Below are 26213 nucleotides of genomic sequence, written 5' to 3' on the forward strand. Positions count from 1 at the left end.
TCAATTTGTGCTTAAAAGTAAGTGCTACTTCCACCTGGAGAAGAAAATAAGAAGCATTAGAACTCACTTTTTGCAGGGCCTTTTGTCTGCTTACAGATACATTCGTCACACACACACACACTCATAATCGGGCACACACTTTGGTAATGAAATAAATTATACGAATTTATTGAAGTTGTGGCGACAGAACCGACTCGAACCGACTCGAACCATCCACGGGTGCTGGCCATAAACTCTAAAATGTAATTTAATTGTTGTCGGCACTAAAAACTTATCTCATAAATGCAGCGCTATCATTGTGCCACACATAGTCTCCGCACAGAGCAAAGTGCCATTTGCATTTTAGTAATATTTGCGGACTCTGATGGGACTCTGAATGTGGCACAGGCAGCTGCTCGTTTGGCTTTTTTGATAATTGCATTCCTTGACTGTAACTGTAACTCCGGAAAAACTCTCTGAAATCCCCCTTTTACGACTATGGAGGGTGGGGGGAGGGGCACGGCACTCTTTCTCGCTAATTGGTAGAAATTTTCATTCCGCCTTCGTTACTTTTTCTTTCCTGTTTTTTATTTGGGTTTTGTAATTTTAAAATTGCAGTTTGTTCGAGTGAAAAAATGTAAAACGGCAAACAAAAAAAACAAATTAATTGTGGGCAGGCATTGAGGCGTGTAATTAGCGGCATGTGGAAAGCATGAACGTACCCCCCAACAAAAAACAAAGCCACAAAAATGTTATTCAGAAAACTTAAAAAAATTAAGGAAATTAGAAGAGAAATTGGCCTGAAACGTGCTCAAATTTAAAGGTCTTTTCTTTTGGCTTTTTCAAAATAAACACTCAATTAATTTGCGTTATTTTAGGCACAAATTTGGCAAAATATTTGCTTTCGGTCTCGCCTGGGCTTTGATTTCTGGTAATCAAAATAGTCATAGAGCTTCTGCAGTTTCATCGGCAACTCAATCAATTTCCAATTTGTTGGCCATCAGAAACGACAACAAATCCCAGAGAATATTTCTAATACCACACTCCAAAATGCCTTGAGGTGTTCCTCTGAATAGGGGGGTGGGGCAGGGGGGGCATGCATATGGCAAACGACAAACGATGCATACGATTTCCAGACTCTCCCACTCGAAAAAGCCAAACCAATAACACCAAAAAAATATAAAAATTCATGGAAGAGAAGACCAAAAAAAAAAAAAAATTTGCAGAAATATTTATGAGGCACACACAAAAATTGTTGGTGGCGTTGCAGCAGGAAATTCTCCGATTGTTGAGGGAAAAATCGGGAGAAAATAAAGGAAATACCTAAACAAAATTTAATCGAAACTCGGAAACCGAGGGGCAACGCGGTTGGTGGCGGGGGGCGTGCACTCCACGGATTCGGTTGGGTTTATTAGTTTATAAAGTTTGGATTTTGTTTGCGTGTGCCATTTCGGTTCATGTGTGAAAAAATACAACAAAAATTCAAGGTATAAATAAACTAAATAAAACCGAAAACTAGGAAAACTTCAAACTTGGGGGTTTTTTTCCGGCAAACGTTACCAAACAACTGTTGCCCCGCCCCCCTGCTCTCCGTCTCTCTCTAATTGGAAACTTTGCCTAGTGTGAGGTTTTTCCTCCAATTATAACCAAACCGACGCACAGTTTTTGTTGTTCGAAGGTGCTTTTGCCCCACATGTGTATACATATATACATATATAGACCCTTAACCCGCCATCTGTTTTAGTTGGTTTGTGGACAATTGTTTTTTAGTTTTAGTTTTTAGTTGAGTTTATTTTGTACTTATTCGAAAATCCTCAGGCATACACAACAATTTCTTGCAGCCTCGATTTGTTATAAATTTGTACAGGCTTTTTTCTTTTGCTTTGCCAATTGAAATGAATGAGTTTTTGGGGAAAACTATGTGGATAGTTCCCCAAAGTTGATTCTGAATAAAAGTTGGGAAAATTTAAGGGCACAAAGTTAAGTAGAAACGTCTAAATTGGGGCATAAACCAAAGAATATATTAACGAAATTTATGAAAATAATTTTGTGAGCAAAATTTTGCAAAATCACCAAATACTCCCCGCCAAAATGCCGCAAATCCTCTCCGCCAGCTCCACTCAATAATCTCTCCAGAAACAGCACTTATTCTAGCACATAATTACGCCCTGATTAGATCCGATTATTGTTAATCTTTTTGAGTATTTCTTTATTTGCTGCTCTGTGGCCCATTGTAAAATCTCGGCACGCAATGGGAATAAAAGGAGCATTTACGAGTGCGTGATTCCTATATTAATGCAGTGCGTGACGGTAAAGGGGTGGGGGGGGGACGCCACCACAAAATTGGCCGCACAAAAGACGAATCAGCCTTTGCAAAGATCTCACTCGGACAAATGTCATAAAATTTGTTCAACGATTTATATGTTTCCTTTCTTTTTTTTCCTTCTCTGCTAAATATTATTTTTGCCTCCCTCCCTCTTTCCTTCTTTCTATTTTTTTTTTTTTTTTTATTATAATTTGTCATATTTTGTCATTTAGCATTATAGTTTGCCCTTCCCCCGAGGGCATGGACTGGGCATGGACTGGTCTCCAGCTCTAGCGGGCATTTTCCTACTCATATCTCATTTGGTTTTTGGTTTTTGGTTTTCGGTTTGGAGGATGGATGTGGACCGCTCCAATGTCGGCGCCTATGGGCACACACACACATGTCTGTCCGTCCGTCCGCCCGTCTGTCCTGCTGTCTCTCTGATCTGCTTGACAACAGTGGAATACGAGCAGAACGGAAATGCTGCTGTTGCCCAGGCCCAGCCACCCCACAAAAATCTATGGCATGGCTAGGGGTAGCCCCCAAACAATGAGCCTGGGCCAAGTCCATGCCAGAACGGACATGCCAGCAGCAACAACAATGTGCCCAGCTCAATTTCAGTGTCCGCTGCCAAGAAAAGCCAAAAAAAAAAAAAAAAAGAAGAACGCAAACAATCCCCAGTGAGACAGCAGCGGAAGAGACTTGACAACATACGCAACATGGGCGAAAAATGAGTGGCGACGACGACGGCGCACATGGCGTATGAGTGACGAAACGAGGCAGAAAGAAAACTCCAGATTCCAGACTCCCAGAACAGCCCCGAAAACGAAGCTGGGGCACACGCCCCGCACAGATTTGATAGTTTTTATCGATTTAAGCGGAAAAGGGACGGGGGGGGGGGGGGGGAGGGAAGCACAGGGCCCGAGGCAGATTCAGATATATAGACAGACAGCCTTGATTTTTGGCAAACGTCGCGGCCCCAAACAAATAAACATAAAACAAGCAAAAATGTGCCTGGCGTTAATTTCCCAAAGACGAACTCAGGGAATACCCTAACAAGGGATGCCCATGGACTCCTCTCTGATGTGAGGGCATACGACCGTCGTTGTATCTCATTTCTGAGTGTGTGTGGCGCGTGTGGCAATGTGCGTTGTCTGCGTCTTGGCAGCCGGCATAGATAAGCGTTCCTACAACCACACAAAAAAGAGTGTGTGGCAAGCATTGCTGCCGCCGCTGCCGCTGCCGCTTCTCTGACAACCGAAATCAAAGCTCATACTTTTGCGTATAAAGCATAAAGCTTCGACCATGAATTGTTTAAGTTTTTTTCTCCTCCAAGCATCTTTAGCATTTAGCAGGAAGTCTGTGCGTGTGCCACGCCCAGCCCACCCCATGGCCCCCCGTATTTATCAACACTTCTGGGGTCATGGCGGCCCCGAGCAAATGCGTAAAAATTATGCCACAGCTTGAACGGCGACGACGACGACGAAAAAATGTGGGGAAACCAAATGCGGAACTAGCGCTACGGATGTTGGGGAACGCCAAAAACTGGACAACCAATTTACTTTTATTTTTTGTAGAGGCCCGCTTGAGGTTATCCTTAGCCCTCTCGCTCCTCCCCTTTTTTTGTGTGTAGAGGCGTTAAATATTTCCCAGATATGTGCATAATTTATGCGTACGGGCAGAGCCAAGAAAAAACTACAGAAATAATAAAAGGGAGATAAAAAATGTATTTATTTTGCGCATATTTACGCATGGGCCAACTCCCGAAGAGTGCCCCGGCTAAATGCGCATAAATATTAAATGAGCTGGTGGATACTGGATGCTAGATGGTACCAGAGAGTGTATCAATTGTTCCTCCTCCCTGGCCGGCCCCCCTGCTATTGTTACTGTTGCTGTGGCCGAAGCCTTAGACTGGAAGATGATGATTTAGTTTTCAGCACTCTATTGCAATAAATTCCATTTGCCAGGCCATTTCCAACTGGTTTTGTCAGGGCGACTCTTGTCTGTCTGCCTGCCTGCCTGCCTGCCTGCCTGCCTGCCCGTTTGGTTACTCTCTCCCAGCGCTATATACCATCGCACATACATACATATATAGATATCCCTCCTAACTGCTTGGCACTCAACATTATAAATTGCCGCATGAGTGGGGTGGTGGGGCGGTGGGGTGGTGGGTCCACAGCCATTGCAGCCAAACAAAAACTTATTATTTATTTTGTATGTTTGTCCGTTTGTGGGGGGGTCTGTATCGTATACAAAGTACTGGTGGGTACTAGAGGGATTGCAGAGAGAGCGCCAGAGCTCCACTCTAATAAATAATTATCGTATTGTTTAAGTCTCGAATGGAATGCCATAAATCATGTCTTGGCCACTAGACGTCGCGAGATATTTGACTCTGAATTATTATCATCACAGTCCCATCAGACTGATAAGAACTATGGCGACAGTGCAGCCAAAAAGACGGATGGAGGGAACAAACTGTTGGTGGCACAGCCTCAAGTAACTTGTTTCGTCTTGGAGGTATCCCAGTGAAACTTTGGATTCCCGTTACTTTTTAAGTGCTTAAGAACATATGTTGAAATTATGGATATTCCTTTTAAGCAAGTGTAGATATCATACCAAATTATGTAGTACCTAGAGATTAACTAAGTAAAGAGTCGAAGCATAGCTTAAACAAGCAACAGTGGTCGGTTTTTTAAGTTTTCGCAAGATTGACCTCAAGTAACTTGGTTCCTCTTGGAGGTATCCCAGTGAAACTTTGTATTCCCGTTACTTTTGAAGTGCTAAAGAACATATGTTGAAATTATGGATATTCCTTTAAAGCAAGTGTAGATATCATACCAAACTTCAAAGAAATGATGTTGTATATGGAGATTACCCAATTAAAGAGTCATAACAGGCAACACTGGTCGGTTTTAGTCATATTGACCTCAAGGAACTAGACTTCCCTTTATTCTCTTCCGATGAAATTTGTTATATTGACTTTAATCCACTTCAAATCAAGGGACATACCACCATAGAACACATCTACCTACTGCCAAAGCTTGAAAGAGCTTCTTAAACCCTTTCCGCCATACCTAAGCATCCCCTATTGAGATCCAAGCTCAAGATTGCGCCAAGATAGAGTAAATCTCTCAGAAACTTGAAGCTCATTCCGCTACACACACTTGAGACCATTTTCTAACCATTTCATAGGCAATTTATTCAAAATTTATACAGAAAACTCTGGGATTTGCTTCACTTAAATCTCATATGAATATCTAATCTGTTTGTCTTAAATCCACTCGGCTCCAAGCCTCCCCCCAGCCCCAAAAAGAGCTGGCAAACAAGTTGATATGCCTGCCCGCCTGCCGGCCGGCCCACTTGGGGTCTAAACCCCACTCAGAGGCCAACAAAGTAAGCGGCACTTGTTACCAACACGCGCTCCTCCGTCTTTACCAGAAAAATTGCGTTTTGGCCGCAAACCGTTTGCCCTTTGGCTTTTGGCCTCGGCTCGAGGCCGGGGCCGGGGCTGTGGGCCGGGGCCGGGGCTGGGGGCTCGTGGCTGGGGCCCACATTATGGCACCCCAAAGCAAACTAAACGCGTCAAAATGAGCAAAAGCGAAGCTCAAACTTCTGCGTAGTGCACAAAAATATTCAAATAAACTTCGCCCCACCGCCACCGACAAAGAGGAAAAAATAATTTAAATCAGTCCCGCCCCCCCACCGCCCAACACCGGGGGGAATAGTAAACTCAACTAGATGGATGCAGTAGGCTTAGAGGAATGTGTTTTGTGGGGGGACTAAATGTGAAATGCTTTTAGTGGAAATCCTGGCGCATCATCATCATGGACCAAGCCCGAATGAAAAGCGGGGCAGACTTTGCCGCAACTATGCTGCAATGTGGCTGCCACAGGGGACGGCACTAGGCTGGTCCCAAATAGAGCAATAATTACCGCACATGATTTATGGACACTTTATTGCGGGCCTTTCAAAAACAATGAACCACTAAATAGAATTTTCAGATTATAATTTGGGCTCTTAAGATTTGCTTCTGGTTCGAAAGTTGGTTTCAGATGTTTAAAATTGTATCTTAAAAGCGAAGCGTTTGTGTAGTTTTTCCCTGATCTCATCTTCCACTGTCCAGATCCGTTCTGCTGGCTGGCTTTCGGTTTTCTTTAGACTCCTTTGCTTTCGCTTTTGGCCCTCATCTTTTTCCTTGGCTGGGAGTCCTCGCTTTGGTACCTTCTTTGCACTGGTAGGATCCACAGGCTTGACCGGGTTTCTTCGGGCATCTTTCTGCTTCGATTGGTCCTTTCTTTGTACGAATTTCGTTAGGAAACTTTCTTTGATGGAATCGATGAACCGGACACGCTTTTTTGGTTCACCTTTCTTGAGGCCTTGGGCTGGCGGCCCAGTCGATGGTTGGCGCAGACGTTTCTCCGCGGAAGGTTGTCTTTGATAGATTATTTTAGTCGAGGGTTCGCTGCTGGAACCGCTCTCCCATCTCCGTAGAAAAGATCTTAGCTTAATGAACGGTGCCTTATCAATCGCTTCTCTTATGGGGTCTCGGGTGTGCCTGACAGGCGCCTCCACCCAGTCATCGCTCGAAGACTCCATCTCGGACTCCATGTAGGGGTTCCTCCTATCGGTAGATTCCTTTCTGTATTCAAGACCCTGCAACTGCCTGTGGCGGAACCTGATCCTTTGGCTAATCACCTCTAACCAGTCATCGCAGGACGTGTCCTCGGATGGCACGTACGGGTATCTCCGGGCCTCAAGGTCCTGCTTGCTATCCGTTGAGGCAATGCCGTGTCCATTATTGCTATTCGGAGGGTCCTCATCAACGGACAACAGGTGTTGCTCGTTGTATCCACCCACGGCTCGAATCATCTGCTGCTTTATGCTGTCTGGAGGCATCAAGCTCCGGGATAACACCACCGGCATGTGCCCTCCTTCAGCTCGTCCTTGGTTGCTCTTCTCGCACGGACTTATCGCTGGCTTGGGACTGCCTTGAAGACCAGCGGGCAGCAGTCGGTGGTTGTATTTGCCCTGGCCCACGACTTCGTAGAAATCGGAAAGGGCCTTCATCTGTAGTTTCGCGACTTGCCCGGGACTAAGCTTTTTACAAACTGGAGGATTGTGATCTCTGGATTCCTGGTAATGCTTTTCGCAGGCCTGTTGAATCTCACTCTCCGGTAGTCCAGCGCCCGGAGCGGGTCTTTGACTCATGGGCAAGGGTCCCGAGGGGCCGGAGACATTGCAACAGCACAAGGCAGGTGCGTATCCGTAGGGCATGTCATCGGAATCCAACGAACACTCAGACGAAGACCTGGGCATTCCCAGTCTCCTTAGACCTGCCCGTATATCATCAGACGCCGGGACCTTATGGGGCGAGCCGTAGGGGTTGGGTCCCACATTCGGATTGGTGAACACTCCCATCGTCTTCGTGCAGAACATTATGGGACTGTGTCCGGTTCTGTCCCTGGGCCGCATCATGCGACAAGGGAGGCACAGGAAGCGCTTCATCATGATGAGCAGAAGCACGAACGGCTTCATCGCCATGGGTCGCCGCAGGTCGCCATTCTCATCGAAGATGCCGTAGTACAGCTCAAAGGTGTCGGACATGGCGAAGGGCACCTTCAGCGTGTTCCAGCCCATGGCCAGTGGGCCCAGGATCCGGCTGAACAGGTTCAGGGTGAGCTGGTAGAGGAACGTGCAGACATTCGCGGCGGACTGGTCGACGGCGTTGGCCAGCAGCCGGACGATGACACAGTTCCGGTTCCACCACTGGTGCTGCGGCGACGAGCAGGTGCAGGCCTTCATCGGCTCCAGACGCGGACACCAGGGAATGCAGCTCGTGGGATCACCGCGCTGGGCAGCGGCCCGACAGCACGATCGAGACATTTTTAGGCCACCAACAAAGAAATTCCAAAACAAAAGATGCAAAATTTTGAAATTTTTGTTGAGGTTTTACTTTTGTGTGCCCTCAAATTTTGGTTTAGTCTCGACTGAGGCTCCCGACAAACTACTAGAAAGGAATCCAAATCCAAATCGGAATTGGAATTCTATTTCTTGGGCTTCTTCTGTCCCAGCCTGGAATTGATAGAACTTCGTGCCTTTTTGGGAGAACTCGGCAGACTAAAGGCACTGTGTATCGACCATCGGGCACGGCCTCTTTCCATCTCATTCTCCACGGACTCGCGCCTGTAACGTTTGATCTCGTCGAATCCTAGCTTGCCGTCGGCCAGGAGCCGGCCCTGGCTGGGATGGCGGCGTATCCACGTCCACTCCTTGGTCGAATCGAATGGTTCGTGGTACAGAACGGGTATCGGTTCTCCGTAGTACTTCCTGGGGCGTCCCAACGCATGGGGGGTCTTTGCCCGCTCGCTGCTCACGGTTTTCGTGTAGAAATTCGAGAGTTCAGCGACCGCCTCGTTGCGGCGGGTCTTCTGGTCCTGTGCCTGCTCGCCGTCCTCCAGATCGAGCTGGCTCAGGGCCCGCATGACCTTCTGGGGATCCTTTTCCAGCCGTCGCTTCTCGTTCATTTTCGCTATGAGGCGTTTCAGATACAGGGCCTGCTCGGAGCGCAGATTGCCGAGCTGAGCGGAGTGACTGCCCATGCCGCGACGTCTGCCCTTCTCGTCTATCATCAGCTGGTACCTCGAGTCGTCGCTCAGGTCTTGCGAATAAAACGACACAGCATCCCCGTCCTTGCCGGGCACTCTGTAATGCGGGAATATTTCCAGGGATTCGCGTATTTCCTCGTATCTCTTGGATTCTTCCAACTTTTCGTCGTCTTCTTTTCGTTTAAGCTGTCCTGGGGATTTCTTTCCCTTTTGTTTGCTTTGCATAGGCCTGGAGTGTCCATTTAATTCAGTGACTCCCCATCTGAAACATCTTGTTCCGATCATGGATCGGTGGCGTACAACGGGTGCTCGTTCTTCTACTCTGAGGCTGGAATCGAAGGGCAGTGGCTCACATCCAGGAGTTTGGCCCTTGAGGAAGTTCTGCAACAGACTCAGGAGCTGGAACAAACTCCTGGGATGTGTGGGATCCCTCAGATTCCCCTGATCATCGAAGATGCCCATGTATCGTTCACAGACGTACGGATGACAGTAGGGCACGTGACAGGCACTGTAGCCACAGCGCCTGGGATGGAGCAGCCGATTGTAGTTTTGAAGTGTCAGATCGAATAGGAAGCCGGCAACTTTCTCGGGGCATCCTTCAAGCAGCTTCGCCAGCTGCCGCACAGCCAGATCGTTGCGATGGCTCCAGTAGTGCCACCGGCACTCATCGGCGGACCGTTTCAATCCCCGCCGCTGGAGCTCGTCGCAGGTCGCCGGATCGGGCGGGGGGCATCTCTTTCGTGGCCATTGCACGCACGGTGGGAGCTTTTCATCGCTGCGCTTGAGTCGGCGATGGCTGTGGCACATCCTCTCGCCGGATACATGTAAATTTTTAGATTTTTCCCAAATACATTCTATCGCTGAAGCGAAATTCAAAGCAAAGCTGATCTGAAGATACAGCAGCAGCCAGCACACACAAAAGATGCAGTGCAAACCCACAGATTAAGCGAATTCCCTACAAAAAGAGGCCTTTTCGGGCCTTGCTTTTTGGGGCCTTCCACCGCCTGACACCGAAATTAAATAATAGTTTTTACTTTTCTCTCTTTCCCAGCAAAACGAAACGTGTTTGCGACGTAAAAGTATATTTTGATTATGTTAATTTTCTCGTTCTTTCATCTCTTTGGCCCTTTTTTGGGTGGCACGCCCTGAAAGCCGAGGCAAAGGCGAAGAAACGACAAACATAAAGCGAAAAGAATGATGATTGAGAGGCGTGTGTGTGAAGAGAGTCAATAGCCGCTCTGCCAACCGAAGATCTGCTGGGACTTTGGTTGGGGAGAAGGGGCGGGGGGGTTCACTGACCTCAGACACTGGTTCGGACAACAGTTGGCCAAAATAAAAGAGCTCCAGCCGGAAATGATCAACAGTTATGCTGCACTGCAAGGAATGTATCTGTATCTGTATCTGTATCTGAAAAAAATATTCTCAAAGCTCGTCTCAAACAGACCGTAAAATGTATAATTACAAAATTGCATGTTCTTTGTTTCTGTTATCATGGGCAAAAACAATCAACTTGATGGCTCTCTGAATCTCAGCGCAGATAAAAGCTCACACGAAAGGCCCCAACAACAACAACAACAACAACAACAATAAAAATGTTAGCCATTGGGGATTGTTTGAGTTAAATTTATGGGGCTGGCCTGCGCCGTGAGCGGGGATTTCGTTTTGTCCCCTAAGCCTCTTAGGGCATGTGGGAGTCCCCCCCTGGGAACACTTCCAGGGCTGAAATGGGCCAAGTTTGATTGGGTTTCAATTAACAAATCAGCAAGTGATATTAACACTAGGCCTCCACTCCACTCCAAGTTTAGACGTTTTCTCAGAACCGCCACGCGGCACCCCAGCAAGTAATTCCCAGAAAAAAAACCCCCCATTAGACAGCAGGTGCTGAACGTTTTTGGATTGGTGGGGAATATATATTTCTGGAATAAATACTTACAAAGATGGAAAAAATTGCAGTTAAAGTCTTAATTGTAATCCGTCTCCGCAAATTGTATTTTAACTGTATTTATTTAGCACTTGAATAGTTGACAAAATTTGCTTGTATTTAAAATTTTAGAAACTTTTTTTTTTTTATATAACAATTTATCTTATTTAGAAAGTTTTTTGTTTTTATTTTGATTTAGCAAAAATCCTTAGACTTTTTTAAGGCGTTTTTTTTTATTGCACAAAATTATGTATTTTTATTGCAGCAATTGTTTGTTTAAATGCTTATTAAGTTTATAATATATTTTTTGTTTTTTTTTGAAGAATATAAAAGTTAATTGGTTTTTGATTTTTGTATTTATTTTTTTATAAGCAAAACAATGAACACAGCGTCACAAAAAACTTTTCGTTGATTTTTTTTTTGTAGTGGATTTTTGTTTGTTTTTAATTGCACTTGGATCAAGGGTTAAACGAGTTTTAGTTGGAATGTTTTTTAGTGTTCGACTTGGTATTGCACTGAAGCCCACAGACTGAAAAATAAACGATGGATATAGAATACGCCAAGGCTTGATCCGCACCCAAATTGAGGTAAATCTCTATTGTTTATAATTTATTTTTTTGGCAGCAAGTATGTGCGTTGAGTGTTTGTGTATCTTCTCTTTGTGCTATTGTATCTATTGATAGAAAGCTTCATTTATGCACGGCTGGCTGTCGACTCTATAAATTCTGAAAACTTATGCCTCCGCCTCCCTCCCAGCGCAGCGCCCTTCTTCTTTATCTGCGGCAAAACTTTTGCTTCAAGTGAACCAAATATTCATGCGCCTCGTGGGGTCGGAAAAATTTCCATGTTAATTAGCCGACAGTTGAGGAGAGTTGAATGCTTTTTCGGGGCACTGTTTAATCAAAGTTTCTGCGGCCTTGGCAGAAAGTTTTCTTAGCCTGCTTAAAGTATCAACCAGATAAAACGTAAAATATGTTGCCCCACGCCGGTTAAAGTATTCCGCTTCAGATAAATAAATATTGGGCCTGTGATTAGGTGAGGTCAGTGCAGGCAAAGGGCAATTCAAGTTGAAGTTTATGGCCATTTATTGGTGGGTTATTGCAGATAAGTCTTCGAAATTGATGGGTTTTTGGTGGGAGCAAATTCAAGTTGGGTTAACAAGTTCTTCTGCCATTTAGATAATGGAATTGAATTCCAAACATTCGTTTTCGAATCTAAGTCTAACCTCAAACAAAGTTCTTTTCCAGTAAAGGCCATAAAAATCTCTCCTCAATCTCCCCTTCTATTTATTTACCTACAAAATTGTTTCTATTTACCAAACATTGTTTATACTTGTTTTATTTTCAATTTCTGTTTTGTGGTATGCTTAAAAAATATATTTGATATTGTAGGATTTTAATATAACCTCAATTTGGGCAGGGATAAAAATTCAAAAAAAAAAACTGGAGACCCTTTTGGGGGGTGCTTAAACATTTATTTGATTTGTATTTTATTTATTGTTCGGGTTTTTCCCATGATTTTTTGCTCTGTTTATGTTTTGTCACTGCTCTTCTTTAATGTTTTTCTTCCAGTCTTCTTTTTGGGTTCATTCTCGATGCTCTCTCACTCCCACACACACAGTTAGACAGAGACAATGCACAGTGAAATTCCGCTACACCGGAAATTACAATTGAAAAATGTTTATGGTGGATGGCTGGCATGTTTCTGTTGTTGTTGTTGTTGCTGCCATTCTGTGTGTGTGTGGTGTTTTTTTTTTGTCACACGAAAATTGTTGTTATTATTTATGATTATTACGATTATTATTATTATGTAGTAGTATCTTTTTTTGTGATGCGAATTCCAGCACAAAAGAACAGGATGTCAGCCGAAAATAACAATACTCGTAAACAGTTATTATTCGAAATTTCGGTTTCGGTTTATATTTTTAAAGATATATTTTCGCATTCAAGTGGATTTTATAGCTCTCTCTCCCTCTCAGTGGATTAAAGCCAGTTTTTGTGTTCTACTTGATTTTAATGATGTATTTTTTTTATTTTTATTTTTATTTTAATTTAGCTTTTGTGGCTGCACTTTTTCCAACACTCACTTTTAATTGTTTAAACTTTTGGATATTCTCTCTCTCGCTCGCTCGCTAGCTCTCTCTCTCTCTCTCTGGAACAACTGTTGTTGTTTTTTGTGGCAGTGTGGCAGATTTTTTTAAGGAAGAAAGAAGAAAACACACGACGCGCTGGCTTGCCCTGCCTGCCCACCTCTCTGCACTCTCTCTGCGATACTGTTATTCTGCTAACAACTGCGCTGCTGTCAAACCGTACAGTTTGAGAGTAAAATTCGGACTAGTCGGTCTCCGGCCGAGCCGCAGGTCTCAGAGTCGCAGTCGCACTCGCAGTCGAAGCGGCGGAAGCGACCCGAACAAACACGAACGACGCTGAGAGAGACAGAGAGAGAGTGAGCAGCAGCTGGAACGGCGCACTGGAAGGGAGAAGGCCGCCGCAACGCTAGGGGCCCCGCATATGTCGTGTCGCACACACACACACACACACACACACTCTCGCCCAAAAACCGGCATTCGTTCGTTGCATTTTATGTGGGAGAAAGAGAGCGCGCGTCGCTGAGCGCGGCAAAGAGAAAATGTAACACCTTAAGAGAGACCTGCAGCAGGGCCCGCTCTTTGCTCGGGCAAATATATTGGTAACTTTTGGGGCCAACATCCATCCTTGGTATTTGAGTTTTGAATTCTGTGTGAATTCCCATTTTCGGCACTTTTCGCCGGGGCGGCGCTTTGGCAATTATAATTGAGTGCATTTTGGTAGCATTCCGTTCCGTTCTATTGTTGTTTCTGGGCAAATCACGATTCCCCCATGTAATTGGATATTCAAATCAGTGGCAACGAATTTACATGCATGGGCTTTTGTTTGGGCAGAGATTATCGAGGTTTAAAGGTTTAACGGAAAGAATTATGAAATGTAACCTTTGATTGGCATGACACATCTTCCGGCATCGACCTTTGGCTGGCCAAAGGGGAACCCAGTTCCCCCCCGAAAATGAAAGCGGACATCCCATTCGGGGCCGCAGCATAATTGCTTTCGTATTTTTAGAGCCGCCCCATGATAACCCCCCAGAAACCCAGACCCGAAAATCTATGAAAATACAAATGAGAGCATTGTCTTTATCAATTATGATTCGGCGGCTCAAAGAGATAACATTTTGAACTCTGACACAAGTCCGTTTTCTTGCGGAAGATCCATGCCAAAAATGAAAAGTAATCCGAGAGCACCCCCCTCTGGGCCCCCACCCCTCCGAAGGCATAGTCTACGTCTCTCGACCGACAATAAGTCAGCGAGACAAGTCAAGTCCGTATCAGTTTTCCCCCCACACGAAACGAAGGAGGAAAAAATAAATTGAAAACTTTTTGGAAAAAACCCCACAAAGAAATAGTAGAAGAGGCGGCAAGAAGCACAAGTAATAATAATGTGTGGCCTTTGAAATGCGAAACGTTTTATGGGTATTTTTTATACCCGGTAGTGGCAGGGTACAACGGGGTATATTGGGCTTGGGGAAGAAGGAGGCGTAAGCCCTAAACCTATCCTAAAACCAGGCCATTAAGAGAGGGTATCTCCAGAGTTGGCTTATGCCCTTCCCAGGTCTTTACTTGTTTCGTGTTAGATTTTTTTTCTTTGCAATCTTCTTTTATTTTGAGTGAGTAAAACACAAAAGACATAAGCTAAAATGCAAACTAAGTAAAATTGTGTTAGGTCGCATCATCATCGCCATCTGCATGGGGATGATGATGTTGCTTGGGAGTCGCTCGGGGGCACTGCCAGAATGGGTGGAATGGGAGGGTGGCAACACTCTAATAAAATTTACGACAATGCGAATGGCAACGGCAGCGGCAACGGCAACGGGCAGAGAGTGAGACTTTAGACTGGTCCGGAGTCCGGAGTCCGGAGTCCGGACCAAGACCGAGAGTCAGTCGTAAGCCCTGCAGTCAACTAACCAAAACTATCAAAAGACGGCCCAAAAACGTACATGTCTCTCTCTCTCTCTCTCTCTCTCACTCTCAGTCGCAGTGTCTCTGTCGGTCGCCGTCTCTTTCTGGCACTGCCTCTCTCTCTCTCTCTCTCTCTCTCTCTCTCTCTCTCTGTGGGTCCGTGTCCCTCTCCATATCTGTGGCATGCTCTTTGTCTGGTTTTGGTGTGGGAAAGAATGCAGTGAAGGGAATTTCCAAGTCAAGACTTGGCAAGCCATGGCCGTAATGTGTAATGTATCTCTTGGATACATTTTTAAATTGTATGCCATACGCTGTTTTGGAACGTTGACAATGTATCTGTATCTGTAGCTCAGTAACTGTGTATCTGTGCCTCAGCCAAAAGGCCAACAACATTTGCATTGGCCATTGCCAATTAATCAACACAAAAAAAAAGCAACAAAAACCGAAACAGAAACCTGCAATTGATTTCAATATTTCATCAGCATTGTATCCTTCACCGATCGAAAAAAAAAGAGTATCTGTATCTGTGGCTGTATCTGTGGCTGTTTCTGTGCATTTTATCGTTGCGTAAATCAACATATAGTATTTCTTTTCTTTTTTTTTTGTGGATACTACGCCCGCGTCCAATTGCATTTCGAGTGCCAGACCAAATGGCCCAAAAAATGTATCTGAGCAGCGGCTATATAGATGTATCTTTGTCTGCTGCCACGAGTGTATGTGCGTATGTGTGTGTGTGTTTACCTTTCCCTTGTTGCTTGCTTCTTGTTGCACTTTTCGATACGTTTTCGTATCGTTTCCCTTTTTGTCTTTCGTTCGCCGACGCGTCGGTCGCCGGCTATAGATATGTGGGCTAGGTCAGTTCAAAGTTCACGTGTTTCCCCTCTATTGATTGAATCGCCTTTGGAATTTTTCGGTCATTTTTGGTTCAGCGCCAAAGCAACCTGTTCTCCAGCCAGCCCATAGATACAGATACAAGCAGAGAGATTTAGTTTAGTAAAATCTCTTCTTTCCTGCATTCGAAATGAATTAATCGCTGATGAATATTGCAAATGTTATTCATTGGAAATTCAAGTTTCGATTGAGCTATGCAAATGAGCAAAATGCTATTTTACATGCAAATCTAGAGCTGATCGAAATGGAATGCTCTGCTCGCAGAATATTTGTATGTTAGATCGAGGAGAAAGGGGGTATCGTCTAGGCATACAAAAGTCCCCTCTTTAAAGAGTTGAAGAACAAGTATTCCTCCTTCTGGGTTTCGTAATTTCAGCTTGCGTACTTTTAAGCGAAATTTCCATTTAATTTCCATAAAATATATTGACATCCTGCCCCCGCCCCCGCCCCCAAAACGATGAAGGAGCAGACTTAATAAAAATGTTATGTAAATGGTAAATAAAACCACCCCCCCCCCGATGGCCACCCACAAATTCAGGTCATGCCGACAACAGATGGCGCTGCATGATGTACATGTATATATTTTTGCACAAGGCATACGCATAATTTCAATTGCATCAAATGTTATTTTTAACCAACACAATTTTGTAAAGCCGCAAGGAAGGAGCCACAGAGAAGTGGCTACAGATGGAGCTGGAGCGGGGAGAAGGGAGTGGGTGGGTGGGTGCCTGTTGGCCTGGGCAATAAATTTCAAATGCACAAAAAGAACCTACAACCCAAGAAGCAAGAAAAACTAAGCAGAAAGGAGCAATGGGCAAATGGTCTTGGGCTTGGTCTTGGTCTTGGTCTTGGTCTTGGTATTGGGTTCTGTGGCAGAGCTCATCTTACAGCTGCTGTGGAAGTTGCTCTGCTGATACCCTGTAGCAGGTAGAGCATAAAGGTATATTGTACAAGGAGCATTAACATGGGTTTTTCTCACATTTTAAAAGGTTTTTCCATTCTATAAAGGGGTATTCTTGAGTCCCAAAATCATAGTAATCCCCCTAGTTGTTGCTGCTGCTGTTGCAACGATTTAGTTGCAGGCCACTTGTCATGCGAGGAGGCAGCACCAACAGCCCCAACAGCCCCAACAGCAGGCTTCTCCTCCAGAGCTGCCTTGGCCAAGTCTTCAAATTGCCAGTTAGCCAATCTGCTGCTCTCTCTCTCTCTCTCTTGCTCGCCCCACTCCAGCCCCAATGGCAAACAATTCTCTCCCCGCTGCCCTCTATCAACACCCCGCCTTGTCGTGGGGCACATTGGCCACATTTTTGCAGTCGTCGAGTGGCTTTGTTAGCGATGCAGCGATTGCAACTTGTTCTGAACCGAACTGGTAGCCTCCAAGAAGGGGGCTGGACGGCATGAGAGGGGCCGCATCCAAAACTGGCCACTTTACGGAGCTCTGGATGGGGCTGGACCCGCGCGCTGCGTGTGACCAGCAGAGAGAAAGACAAGAGTTGGAGGGACAGAGACAGAGACAGCTACAGAGAGGGACAGAGAGAGGGAGAGGGAGAGCTGGGAGATTGCAATTTGAGGCGCAGCATCTGTGTGTGGGATTTCCAGTTGTTGCGACTGTATTGCTGCCCCTGTTGTTGGGTGGCATTTGAAACAATTTGAGCTAATTTCTGTAAATTGTAGATCTTATCAGGCACTGCGAATGCATACAAAAGGGATCCAGGGATCACTCCGAAGTTCAAATGGAGCTCAAGAGCCTGCAACAAAATAAGACACTTGATGGCCCAGAGAGCTTAGGGGAAAGAAATGGGGGGACATTTAGGGAAAACATTTGCTAAGGGAACAAATGATTAGGAACAAGAAACCCCTAGATGAGAGCATAACTTGGGGTATATGGAAAATTGTGAGGAGAATATAAAGATTCTCGACTTATTGTAGGCTTAGGATTTTATAGAAATATTCAGAAAAATGGTGGGGTAGAATCTATCTATAATTAATGCTTAAAATACCTGAAAAATAAATCTTAAAAAAATCTTTGAATATATTCAAAGATTGCACACATCACAGATACTTTTTTTTCTCTTTTTTTTTATATATAAGGAAATATTTATATTTCAATATAATAATAATTTATAGGCAAGGAATAAAAAAAAATAGATTTTATTATGAGATTTAAAGTTTTTCCACTTAAAGAAAATTTTAATTCGAAATGTTTTTTGTAGGTTTAGAATTTTATAATAATATTCAGATGGAGGCGTAGAAACTATATAAATTTATACCCAAAATACCTGTACAAGAAATCTTAAAAAATCTAAGAATATGATTGGCACATCACAGATACATTTTTCACTCATCAATTTTTAGAGGTTAAAAATATTGAAAATTGTAATTCGAAATTTTTTTGTAGGTTCAGAATTTTATAGACATATTCAGATACATAAAAATAAACAGAAAAAAGATAAACTATATACATTTATACCTAAAATACCAGAAAAAGAAATCTGGAAAAATCTTAGATTATGATCAAAGATTGTTCACTTCATAGATACTTTTTTCCCTCATCTTAGTATATATATAAGAAAATATTTATAGCCGACGAATAAAATAAATAACTTTATAATTAAATAGGCATTTAAAATGCAATTTCAAATTACCATATTGCCGTTTATTTTAATCAGCGTTTGATGTATGTAATGGCTTGGAAGAATCATTAAACTCACCTGAAAAGATAAGACAAGAGAGAGAGAGAGAACCATTAGAATATATGAATAATTTCCGGTACGATCAAGGTCAAATTTTGGTCAGGAAAACCAAGAACACAACCAAACTTATTCCTATTCAAGACTATCTTACATGTGCAAAGAAAAAAGCAAAGACAGCGACAGCGAGAGCAGCAACCAGAGGCAGAAGATGGAAGAAGATGGTGGAGAAAACTTAACCCAATTCAATGAACATATCTATGTCAACATGGTTGTTGTTGTTGTTCTTGTTTGAGTGTTATCAGGCCATAAATGTGCTTTGCGCAAAAAACAAGGAAAGAATTTAGAGGCGACACAGAGAGAGAGAGAGGGAAATGCAAGGCAGACAATCTATATTTGAAACAGTCAAACGGCAGGCAGGCAGAGCAATAACAAGAAAAAAGTCATCTAAAACTAGTCTGGCCAGATACTAGAGTATCTGTGAATCCAGCGGGTGGCTCTGCGGCTCTGTGGCTCTGCGGCCTGTATCTGTGTGAGACCCATTTTGAGTTCAAGATTCTTTTGTTGCTTCAATCGTTCTCTCTGTCTCTTCCATTTCTCCACCAGAAAAGAGAGAGAGAGAGTCCCGAAAATGCAACTACTGTATGCATTGCAGAGATTTCAATTTGAATTGCATTTGATGTTTGAAGCTTAGTTGGATTTCCATTCGACGAAGGAGCCCCCACCCCCGCCCTGTGACTAGTTGTGCCTCTGTCTAGAAGAGGAGGAAAACCCAAAGCCATTCATGTCTCGTTCCTTGTCCTCGTTCCTAGCTGCCTTTGAGATATTGCCAGAGCTGCCACACCAATACAATCGGAGAGGCACCTACACTGTCGAACACTCTCTAGCATGCCACACGCTTCAAAAGTTGCAACAACACTATCACTCGGCTATGGCCACCACACCAACACCCTCACAGATACACACACATGGCCACACTCTGGTCTTGTGGAGCCACGAATCCCACCGAACCAAACTGAATCCATCTATCTGCAGCTCTGCCTTTGGCTGCTGTTCTCGAGTAGGAGATGGTTCGTTGAATCGGCTTGTGCTACATATTTTGATGGAATGTTGGTGGTCTCCCCCTCTCTTCACTGCCCCCCACTGCAGTTTGAAGTTTTTTAAAGTTTTAGCACACACATTGAATGAATTTTGTGGATCGGGAGTGGGGAGTGGGTCTCTTGTTCTCAGCTTGTTTTGTCCCCCTCATCCAACTAAGCCGTAAAGTGTTTGGCAGGGGCTGGGGCTGGGATTTGTTGCGGATTTGTTGGCTACTGGCTTCAAGTGTTGTCAGAAGTCACTATGAGTATATCAAGGAATTAGTTTGAGGGGAGTTTTCGGGTTTATCTGCAGAACATGGGAGCCACAACTTTCGATATGTCCTTGAGGAGAATCCTCAACCCGATAGCCCATTAGGTCTACTATTTATATCTGCCCATCGTTGCCCATATATATTTGCCACATTTGTAATTACAATTTTATCGCCATCCGACAGCGCAAACGAGTTTTCGCTTCAATCAAGGGAATCAGTGTCACTTGCTGGGACTCGTTTTATTTTCTATATTAAGAAAGAGCGGAAGGGTAACTTTTCAAGGTTCCTAGCTGCCAATCCGTGCAGTGCTATGCCTTGGAAAAAATAAAAATAAATAAAACTGGGACAATTAAAACGATGCGAAAATCGTTAAATAAAGATCAGGTTTTGAGGCCCTTCGGATATCAGTTGCAGCCGCGTCTTTGTCTGCCAGCCAGCACTCGAGTTGCTTTAATTAAAGTCGAGTTGAAAGTGGAAGAGTCCTGGCCGAGTGTCAATTGGTTATCACTCATAATAAGCGATCATAACGCCTGACAGGCAGGCGGGCAGGGCTCGCTCTGTCGCTGTATCTGTATCTTTGCATCGGTTATTAGTTTGCATTACTTTTTGGTCATTGAACTCCTTCTTTTGCTGCTGCGCTCCATCCAATCGTTCAGTGTCAACGTCATCTGTGCACACTCCAATTGGCAGAGTACGAGGAATTCTTTCTTTTGATTCGGTTAGGTGTACTCGTTTCTTGTATCTCCCAGATGCATCTGCATCGCTGCATCGCCGGCTCGCATCTTGGATATTTTTAGCTGACCAGCATCTTCGCCTTCTTCATTATCATCATCTCCACTCTCTTTTTTTTATAGGCTCGAGGCGGATTTTACCTCATTTAAACTTGTTCCTCCTCCTCCTCCTCCTCCTCCTGTTGCTGCCGCTTGCTGCTGCATGCCTCCGCTTCTGCTTCTGCTTCGGCTACTTCTTTTGCTGTTGGGGCCGGTCTCAGCTTCTTCTTTCTGTGGCTCCTCTGGCGACTGTCAACTTGCTTAATTCATAATAATATGTTACTCTAGGGGGGTATACGACCCATATGGCATACCCTTGCTGGCAGATTTCCGCAGAAATCAATTGTTTTTTCTCATTTTTGCAAATGGTGACCCCGATTTTTTATCATTTCCTTATTTATTCTATGATTTCATCCTTATTTCCTCTTCAAAGCTTCGAAATGTATTCAAATAAAGATAAATCTATGATATAAAGGCATATCTACAGGCAGATTCTGCTTTAAAATAGCCTTAAGATCGGGGTCACCATTTGCAGATACCACCCAAATAAATGTTGGCTCTTTTAATGCAACTTTATTCGGAATTTCAACACCATAAAAGGTGGAATTTTCGAAAAAGTAAGAAGTTAACAAACAACTAAAAGGTTTCAAAGGCTTCTTCTTTTTCAACAATTGTTTAATACATAAGCTAAGGGAATTGTTTACCAAATTAAGGGCTTCAATCAATGAGTACACATCACACTTCCCAGGTCCACCTCCTCTACCATACCTCTGACTTTTCCTCCCACAAAAGAGTATCCCCCAATCCGTAGGCTGTTCTTTGTTTCTTCTCATAATCTTCATCATCGCCATCGCTCGCCCCAACGCCAGTCACCATCACCATCATCGTCATCGTCATCGTCAGCGTCATCGTCATCATGTTGTAATTGTTAGACTGTAAAACTTTGGCTTTGGTATGCGCACTTTCTCCTTAAATGCTATTTTTCGTTAACATTGTTTTCGCCGTCAGCCGCAGAGTCGACGAGCCGACGAGCCGACAAGCGACACGGAGCTGGAGGTGGTTTCCCCCTTCCCCCTGCCACCTTCCCCCTTTCAGGCCCCGATTAGCTGCGAGCGGGAGTTGGTGTTCGAGTACGAGTGTAGTATCTCTCAACATCTAATTTGTGGCTTTCCTCGAGACGGTTCCGTCTTCGCTCGACGCTACCTTGTTTCGACTCCCTCACTTTTTTTTAGCGGCTTGTTGATTTTTTTCTTCTTTTTTTTTTGTGTTGACATTTTTCGTAATCTGTAATTTCTTGTTTTCCGTCTCCACGGCGGTGGCGTGGCATGGAGTGGTATCTATCTATTTCACAGATACATATATCTATTTTTTTTTGCGGAGGTAACTGTGAAATTCCCATTGGTGTTTAATTGGCATTTTTTAGTGTCGCAATTTTAATGATTTAATTTTTGTTTTTCCTTGTGATGTGTTGTGTTTTTCATTCGTGTTTCGTGTTTTTCGCTTTGTGTTGGCTGTGTTGCAAATTGCTGAAAGTTGCAGTTGAAGTTGCAGTTTTGCTCGTTTCCCTGGGTGTGTGTGTGTGTGTGTGTGTGTGTTGACATGCGTCAGCCACTGGACACGGACAATGGGATGGAAATCGAAATGAAAATCGGTGATTGGGGGGGGGACTCGACTCCTGGACCTGGAATGTGTGAACTGTCTGGGGGGAGCAATTGGCATTGCTAACGATTTGGACTCGGATTTGGATTTGATTTTCTGTGTATGTGATTAGCAATTGGAGCAATTTGGGTAGAAAAATGGGCGGATAGACAGCCAGACAGGCAGACAGTCGGAGAGAGAGAGAGAGAGAGAGAGAGAGCGGCACTTGACTTGGTTTCGTTTCGCTTTTGGCTGACGCTGCAGGAATATGGAAATAAGAAGTGAAATGGGAAATCTTTGGGGGATTTTCCTTGGGGTAATTTACATATCGAATGGCCATATACATACTGTTATGAGTCAGTGTTCAGTTATGGCCACATTCTCAAGAGACAAAAAGATGGAAAGCCAAAGAAAAGCGATGTGGGATCTCTAGACCGCATTTCCACAACAAACGATTAAGTATAATCCGTAATACCTTTCAAATATCTTGTTAAATTCAAACAATAGAGGAAATTAAATACATAAATAATAGTTGAAATTATATAGAGCCCTGCTTTTCCGAGAAACCCACCTCCATCGATGATTCAATTTCAATTTCAATTACAATTACAATTCCCTTCGAAACCTTCTCGAAAAATCTGTGAGCCCACTCCCAATCGAAGTGGAGCGTGCCCCAATTTGTAATCGATTCCCTTTACTGTAAAAACACCGACAAGCCAATCTATTGCTCCAGCTCTCCGTCTCGGTCTCCGTTTCGGTATCAAGCTACAAAATTCAATCAAAATATCACTTGCTCTCGACATTTTACCACAAGTTGCACAGACCACAAAAGTGCTCGAGGAGGGGGGTGGACCGGGTGGACCGGGGGGGAGGCACAACAACACACCTACGGAAAGACCTTGAAAAGCATGCGATGCGATTGCAGCCCACAACTTTCACCATTGCATTGCCGCCGCCGCCGCTGTCGCTGCGTTAATTTTTCATGTCACAGTCACAGACAAGCGAACGGGGAACGGGGAACAGGGAACACCCCGAACCGAGAGTTGCCCCAATCTGCACGGCAATTGCAGGCTCCAATCAGTGGGACAGGGACAGCGACAGCGACAGAGACTGACTGGAGTCGCCTTTCCACATGCCACAGCCGAGCATCGGCATCATCATTACGAGTCTTATCATCAGCGTCACGAAATGCAACCGCAAGGCCTACCAGGGACTACACTGCGAAAAATAAACTACCATGAGGAAGGGTCTCGAAATTCGCCAGAGAAAGGGAGCGCCTCAGACAAAAGATATCCGGATTCAAAATGGATTGCCCTCGAAGGCTTGGAAGTTTCTGGAGTTATGTTTCACCAGCTTCCCATCGGATCTTGGCAAGCTTTTCCTCAGTGCATCTCCACCTCATACTGGTATCAGTGCACTCCCCGTGCCTTCGTCAGCTCCTCCTTCAGCTTGTCTTGGCCACATGCAATTAATGTTTTCTGTTTTTTCTGCTGTTGCTGTTGCTGTTGCTGTAGTCTTTCACCTCGCGATACGCTCGGAACCCAAGTCAGAGCTTAGCCAGTTCTAGCAGCGGCAGCAGCCGCTTCTTCAAGGCAACACAGCAATATGGCCGGGACAGGCTGGGCCCCAACTGTCCCCCGAACTCTGTTGCTTCTTCCGCAGCATAGGTAAAGATTTCTTGTGCACACATACGATACGATATATATACATATATAGAGATGTTTCTGTGTGGGTATATCCACTGCAAATTGCATATTTCTCCTCGGCTTAGCTCACGTTTCTCGCTCGTTTCGCAAGCTGTTGAAAAGTTTCCTTTGTCTAGCGGCCTCTCTTTCTGGCAATCTATAGCCATCTCTTTCCGCAGCCCCCCTCTCGGCCTTTGTAGTTCCGTTTATTTTATTGCAAGCTGCGGTGCATCTTCTTTTTTTCCCTCAGCTGATTTCTGGCTCCATCGCTTGGTTGAGGGCTCCCGACGGATGGAGAAGATTTGTGCCACCAAATCGTCTTTGAAATCTTAAGTTTATATCGAGGGGTGTGCTATTCCATTCTAATTCCAGGAAATATTAGCATTTCTGTTGCTTTTCTAATGAGATGTCTAGAACCAGTTATCGACACTTTTTCTGAATAATTCTAATAAAAAAAAAACTCAATTAAAAGTAAAAGTTATACAATACTAAACCCTTGCCCCCTGGTTCCCCCCTGGTTGTAAAGAGTATTTCCACTTCTTTCTGCCCATCTTTTTTTTTAATAAAACTTGTATCTGTTGTTGTGGTTGTTTTCAGCTGTTTACGTATGGAACTCACGGCCCGTCGTTCTGTCTGCCTGTCCACCCTCCTCCGAGCCCCTCCCTCCTCCCCCCCACCAGGCAGGCCCCCAGCAAAATCTGTGCTTGGGGATTGTCATAGGACCTTGGGCACGAAGAGCTCACTTTTGCTGTCTGTCCCCCAGAACCCGACCCGAGGCGAGGCGAGGCGACTCGAGGCGACTCGAACAAGGTGTGCAACAGTTGCAGCGAAATTCTTGTTTCTTTTCTTTTCTTTTTCGCCCCCCCTTGTTTTTATTGTATTTTTTGGGGGATTTCCCAGTTGTCTATGGTAAGCGATTTATTTTTATTGTTATGGCACAGGGACAGGGACTGGCCCAGAGATTTATGCGCTTACCGAACAGATTTATATATATACTATATATTTCCCATAGGTAGAGGTACAGTGGCATGCGATTTTTATGACGAAATTTATTAAAAGTGATTTTTTATGGATCTGGATTTTAATATACGAGCACGCGGGCAGAGGTGAGGCGGTCGCGGGGGCGGGGGGCGGTGGGCCGAGCATGGAGTAAATATATCCAGTTAATGGCGATCCAAGTTTTGGTTCACTTTTTGCTGGCCCCACATAAAACCCGTTGCATACAGGATGCACTCGAATGTTGCGCAAACTATTTTATTTTTTTCCCCATCCAGTTTTCCATCTTCTTGGCCCCTTGATGTTTGTTTGATGTTTGCTGCTCGATGGGATCGCCACATAAAAACAGCGGAGGCAAACATTCGGCAGGGAAGGAAGCCCAGGCCAGGCCTGATGTCTGACAGCCACCGTCAAACACATTAAACATTTCAAAAAGTTTCCCAAAAAAAAATAAAAAAAATCAGTGGAAGACATTTATTCAAACATTCATATATTTTTGCTTGAGATAAACGAAGAGGGATTGAAAAAAAGTTGAGCAGGCATTTTTTCTAATGTTTTTGAAAATATTAATAAAAAGCCTTTAAAAACGTGTCCTGGAAACCACAAAATTTCTAGCTATATTAACAATGAATCAATCTATGCAAAAAAATATATATTTATTTCATATAAATCGTTAAGTTGGTTAAAAAGGTATAGCTATAGATATCGATAATTGTTGAACCTATTCAGTTGAGCGACACTGTATATTAATTTTTATTTTTATTTCTGTCATATAAATTATTTTTTAATATTTAAAAATAATGTTTTCTAAGTAAATACAACAAAAAATAATTATTTTTTTTTATATTTTCTATAAATATTATTTCAATTAATTGATTGAAAAGATATAGCGGTTTGACTTTTAAAATAACAAATATTTTTTTTTTTTTTAATTTTTTTTTTTATTTCTATCACATAAATAAATAAATATAAAATATAAATAAATAAATATAATATAAATATTATAAACGTCCCTGCTTTTCAATCAATTGGTTAAAAAGATAAAGCGGTTTTACTTTTAAAAATTATTGAACCTATTCAGTTGAGCGGCACTGTATGTATTAAGGGGATTTATCTGAGAACTATAAGTGAATATTATTAGCTTATGCAAATTATTGAACCTAGAATGGATTAAGGGGGCTTAAAATATGCATAATTCTAATTAAAACTGTCTTAATCCAGAATTGATTGCCCTTGGGCAGGTTTTCGTATTTGTATCTCTTAATAATGCCTCTGTAATGTTTGGTCACTGTCTTGGCGGACTCTTGAAGCCACCCTCTTCACCCGTCTATCAGTTTTTTGTCTTCTTTTGCAAGAAAACTGACTTTTGGTATGCAGTACCTACTCGTACACTC

At 43.7% G+C, this 26213-nt stretch overlaps 3 protein-coding genes and 1 long non-coding RNA gene across 12 annotated transcripts in view; all 4 read right to left on the bottom strand.

The window, feature by feature from the left end:
- Positions 1–26213, bottom strand: part of LOC108161977 (fibronectin type-III domain-containing protein 3A) — a 130824-nt gene that overhangs the window by 49337 nt on the left and 55274 nt on the right. For 2 of the 9 annotated variants that reach the window (XM_017296437.2, XM_017296436.2), the window contains exon 1: positions 10823–10904. The exons of the other annotated variants lie outside the window; for them this stretch is intronic. The gene's annotated coding sequence lies outside the window, so the exon portion shown is untranslated. Of the gene's footprint in view, positions 1–10822; positions 10905–26213 lie in introns of those variants that run through there. 9 annotated transcript variants of the gene reach the window in all.
- Positions 6221–8282, bottom strand: LOC108161980. The gene has a single exon (XM_017296446.2). The coding sequence runs from the start codon at positions 8165–8167 to the stop codon at positions 6341–6343; it is 1827 nt and encodes a 608-aa protein (XP_017151935.1). The 5' UTR covers positions 8168–8282; the 3' UTR covers positions 6221–6340.
- LOC108161981 lies at positions 8310–10456 on the bottom strand. Its single transcript, XM_017296447.2, has one exon. The coding sequence runs from the start codon at positions 9694–9696 to the stop codon at positions 8329–8331; it is 1368 nt and encodes a 455-aa protein (XP_017151936.1). The 5' UTR covers positions 9697–10456; the 3' UTR covers positions 8310–8328.
- On the bottom strand, positions 10820–13160 carry LOC117188812. The gene is made up of 2 exons (XR_004472867.1): positions 12897–13160; positions 10820–11339 (listed from the first exon to the last, which is right to left on the bottom strand). It is a non-coding gene; the product is annotated as an uncharacterized LOC117188812 (long non-coding RNA).

The sequence above is a fragment of the Drosophila miranda genome, chromosome 4, assembly GCF_003369915.1.
Source record: "Drosophila miranda strain MSH22 chromosome 4, D.miranda_PacBio2.1, whole genome shotgun sequence".
Lineage (NCBI taxonomy): Eukaryota > Metazoa > Arthropoda > Insecta > Diptera > Drosophilidae > Drosophila > Drosophila miranda.

Bases quoted from the DNA above. Each gene is read 5' to 3' on its own strand.
- LOC108161980 (XM_017296446.2), bottom strand. From the start codon at position 8,167: ATGTCTCGATCGTGCTGTCGGGCCGCTGCCCAGCGCGGTGATCCCACG.
- LOC108161981 (XM_017296447.2), bottom strand. From the start codon at position 9,696: ATGTGCCACAGCCATCGCCGACTCAAGCGCAGCGATGAAAAGCTCCCA.